The sequence below is a fragment of the Lepidothrix coronata genome, unplaced genomic scaffold, assembly GCF_001604755.1.
Source record: "Lepidothrix coronata isolate B3197 unplaced genomic scaffold, Lepidothrix_coronata-1.0 Scaffold229, whole genome shotgun sequence".
NCBI lineage: Eukaryota > Metazoa > Chordata > Aves > Passeriformes > Pipridae > Lepidothrix > Lepidothrix coronata.
In genome coordinates, this window is record NW_016690409.1 from 70035 (window position 1) to 74319 (window position 4285).

Consider the following 4285-nt stretch of genomic DNA (forward strand, 5'->3'; position numbering starts at 1 on the left):
GGGCTTCTCCCCTCCAGGGCTGGGAGCCCCCCGGGGGTCGCAGCCCCCCCCCCCCCAGACAAAGGGCGCGGGGGCACAAAGGGCGGGGGCGGGGCGGGCCGTCGGGGGTTAACGGGCCGCCGCCCGTCACCGTGGCGACCGGCGGGGGGGGGCCCTTAAAGCGGCCGCGGCACTGCGGGCACCGGGCGGGACACGGACCCGCTGCTCGGGGCCACGCACTGAGGGGGGACTGCCCCCAGCCCAGCCCGGCGGTCTGGCGTCCCCCACGGCCCCGAGAGGCTGCCAGCCTTCCTTGGGGGGGCACTGCGGGGCCCCCACGGCTCAGCTGAGCTGTGCCCCCCTCTCCCCCGGGTGTGCTGCCCGTGTCACCCCATGGACGCTGTGCGTGCCCTGATCGTGTCTGCCTCCCCCCCGCGGCCGTGGGTCACCCCCTGCCAGCCCCACGGCGCCGTGGCCGTGTGCCATCAGGCGGTGGTGGCTGCGGTGGCAGCGGTGGTGGCCCAGGTTGTGGCGGGAAGGACAGGGACACCCCACGTGGTGCCGCCGCAGGCGATGCCGCATCCCCCAACATGGAGGAGCCGCTGTGGTGAGGCCGTGATGGCGCTTCAGGGGCTTCCCGGGGCTTCCTGCGGGGTGACACCGGCGGGGAGGTGGGGCTGGCAAACCCCGAGTGCACCAGGCTCCATTCCCTGAGGCTGGGTGTCCTCCCAGCCACGTCCCTGGGGGGTGCTGGGAGCCCCCCCCAGCACTGTCCAAACCGCCCCTTCTAAACAGTGCAGCCCCCGGCTGTGGCAGAGGCTGGGGAGAGTTGGGGACAGGTGACCACGGGCAGGTGCCACCAGGTGCTCTCTAAGCCCGCGTGCAGTTACAAACCCCCCCCTCCGTCATGCAGCATTGGGGAGGATACTGAGGTTGGGACCCCCAAATTCTCTGGTTGCCCAGAGAAGCTGTGGCTGCCCCAGCCCTGGAAGTATCCAAGGGGGCTTGGAGCAACCTGGGACAGTGGAAGGTGTCCCTGCCCATGGCAGGGGGTGGGACTGGATGGGTTTTAAGGTCCTTTCCAACCCAAACCACTCCACAATTCTATTGGAATCCCCCTCAAACTGAGCCCTCCCTCACCTGCCCTGCAGCTCCTGGCGCGGATCGAGCGCATGGAAAGGCGGGTGCAGCTGGTGAAGAAGGACAGCGAGCGGGAGAAGCACCGCATCTTCCAGGGCTTTGAGGTGGATGAGAAGCCAGAGGCAGAGGCATGTGAGAAGCTGCCTCTAGAGTGTCCCCAGGACCTGCTGGAGCCCCCCCCGACCCTGCAGCCCAAGCACTTCCCCTACGGCAGGAACGGGAAGGGGCATAAAAGGTATGGGGTGCCTGGGGGGCTGCGTGGGGGAAAGGGGGGACATTCCCTATGGCTTTATCCTCTGTCCATGGGGCTCCCAGCAACACTTGAGCTTCTCAGAGAGGCTGCCCAGCACTAGGAATACATCCCTGCATCCTGGAGAATCTGGTGAAAGCCTGGGGGGAGAGGGAGGGGGGCCAAAATTCCGGGGAAGGCCCTCTGGAAACTGCCTCTCTCCTGCCCTGATGCAACAGCCCAGGTTTGGGGGTGCTGGACCCCCCCGTGGTGGCCCTGGTGCAGGGTGAGGATCCATGTGCCTGGCTCAGCTCCTCTCCCTCCCGCAGGAAGCCGACGTTCGGGAGCGCGGAGAGGAAGACGCCCGTTAAAAAACTGGTGTCCGAGTTCTCCAAAGTGAAGAGTAAAACTCCAAAGCACTCCCCGGGGAAGGAGGAGTCAGGCGGCTCCTTGGCCGAAACTGTTTGTAAACGAGAACTGCGGAGCCAAGAGACTCCGGAAAAACCCCGGTCACTCCTGGAGACCCCGCTCCGGGCCTCGGCCCCGCCGAAGGGCCCCGGCACCCACCCCAAGGAGAAGGGCTTGGGCAGCGAGGCCGACGACCTGCCCTATCTCTCCACCACCGAAATGTACTTGTGCCGCTGGCACCAGCCGCCCCCGTCGCCGCTGCCGCTGCGGGAGCCTTCCCCGAAAAAGGAGGAGACTGTAGCAAGTAAGGATGGAGAGAACGGTGGAGAAGCTGCTAGGGCTGAGCTGGCCAGGGAATGCGGCTCGGCACCTTCATCCTGAATCCAGGACAGGGCTCCCAGATTCCCAAAGGGAGTGCCCGTGGTGCTGGGAGAGGTGCCACGCTGCTGGCTCCTTCCACGGTGGTGGGTGCTGGCTCTGGGCTCTCCCAGATCTTGTCTCCGGCTCACCTCGCTCTGGGCAGGGCTCCTGGCCCCACTCCACTGGTGTCTGTTGGAGTGAGGGGTGAAGCAACTTCCCCAGGGTGGTTGGGAAACGTGCTCTGGCTCATGCCACCGTGCCACAGCACCGGGGTCACCCGCTGTCCCTGAATCCGGTACCTGTCCTGCCAGGTGGCCAAGTGCTCCGGCGTGGGGAGAGCTCAGCACATCCCTGGAAGTGGCTCAGGTTTGCTCATGTGCTTGGCCAAAGGGGTGACGACAAGTTCTGCCTCCCCCCAGGCCCCCATCAGCTCCTGGTGCAGCAGCATCGCCTGGCCTGGCTTGGGATGAGGGTTTGGGAGATCCTAAGCTGTGCTCCGAGGGAGGGGTAGGAGGGAAAGGTGGGGCAGGGGGTGTGGAGGTCCCAGTGTGGGGTAACAGCCTCCCTCTCGTCCCGCAGTTCCGTCTTGGAGGGACCATGTCGTGGAGCCCCTGAGAGACCCCAACCCCTCGGACCTCCTGGAGGTATGTGAGCCATCCCACAGCAGCTCCCATCGGAGCCGGCGGTGCCACAGGGGCCTTCTGGGCTGTTCCACACTCCTGGACCTGGGGGGGGAAAGGACCAGCCCCTCCTGGGGCTGTGGGAGCAGGATCTGGCACCGGGATGACGTGCTGATCCCTGTCCGGTGTCGTTGCAGAACCTGGACGACAGCGTCTTTTCCAAACGGCACGCGAAGCTGGAGCTGGATGAGAAACGAAGGAAAAGGTGGGAGCAAGGGGACCGAGGGGGGTCTGGGGTCCCTGGTCCCGCAGAGAAGGGTCTTGGGGTGTCACCTGGAGCAGGAGGATGGGACAGGGCGCAACTGGGGTGGGAGCTGGGAATGCTGTGGGAGGAGGGATGCTCCTATGTCACTGGCAGCCGGCACAGCCCCCTGATCCCCCCGGGATCCTCACTGCCCGTGGCTCCTCACTTTCCCATCCATCCCATTTTTCCAGGTGGGACATCCAGCGGATCAGGGAACAGAGAATCCTGCAGCGGCTGCAGCTCCGAATGTACAAAAGGAAAGGGATTCAGGAGTCGGAACCTGAAGTTACCTCATTTTTCCCTGAGCCAGATGACGGTGAGCTGGGACCCAGGGGTGTTGGGGTGCGGACAGGGGTATTGGGGTGCAGACAGGGGTGCTGGGGTGCAGATGGGGTTGTTGGGGTGCAGACAGGGGGGTCTCACGTTCTGGTGTCTCTCTGCAGTGGAAAGTTTGCTCATCACCCCGTACCTGCCCGTCGTCGCCTTTGGCCGGCCCCTACCCAAACTGACCCCACAGTGAGTACAGGGGGCACGAGGGACAGGGATGGGATGGGCCTCAGTCTGGTGTCACCCCCAGGAGGGCACTGGTCGGTCTGGTGCTGTGGTGACACCATCTGTGCCCACAGGAACTTCGAGCTGCCGTGGCTGGATGAGCGCAGCCGCTGCCGGCTGGAGGTGCAGAAGAAGCAGACGCCGCACCGGACCTGTCGGAAATAACGGAGATGCCGGGAGCTCTGAACACCTCCGGGAGCTCCGTGTGTCACCAGAGGCTCCGCCGTCACCGGCTCACCGCCCGCTCCGTGCCGACGGATGGTTTCGTTCCTCCGCGATCCCAGTTTTGTTCTCTTGGGTTTTGGAACGTTCCCCAGACTCGTCCCCCCCGCGCTGGCACCGGCCGAGGCTCCCCAGCGGCTGCTCCGCTCCCGTGGGATTTGGGATATCGCCGTGGGGATCACCAGGGCCCAGTCCTGGTGTCCGGGGGTGTCGTGTCCCCCCAGGACTCACCCGCCGCTGCCTTCGTGTTGCGTTTAGTTAGAAAACGGGATAAACAGCGGGTTTTGTCGGAGCCAGACGGGACCCGGGAAGTTGGAAGCACCTGGGAGCCACTTTTGGGGTGTTTTCTCCCGTCTTTGGGGAGTTTCCCCCCCCTCTGGATCGTGTTGGCGGGGGCAGAGGGGGGAGAGTTAAAAAGAAAATTTTTTTTTTTTTTTTTTTTGTGAAATAGAAACCCTGTGCGCACAATTT

The 4285-nt window shown here is 64.7% G+C and overlaps 1 protein-coding gene across 1 annotated transcript; it reads left to right on the forward strand.

Moving 5' to 3' along the window:
* The first annotated feature begins 1130 nt into the window (after positions 1–1130).
* MSL1 (male specific lethal 1 homolog) lies at positions 1131–4279 on the forward strand. Its single transcript, XM_017834051.1, has 7 exons — positions 1131–1354; positions 1678–2060; positions 2696–2760; positions 2934–3001; positions 3232–3356; positions 3484–3556; positions 3667–4279. The coding sequence occupies exons 1-7, from the start codon at positions 1152–1154 to the stop codon at positions 3755–3757; spliced, it is 1008 nt and encodes a 335-aa protein (XP_017689540.1). The 5' UTR covers positions 1131–1151; the 3' UTR covers positions 3758–4279.
* Positions 4280–4285: the final 6 nt, after the last annotated feature.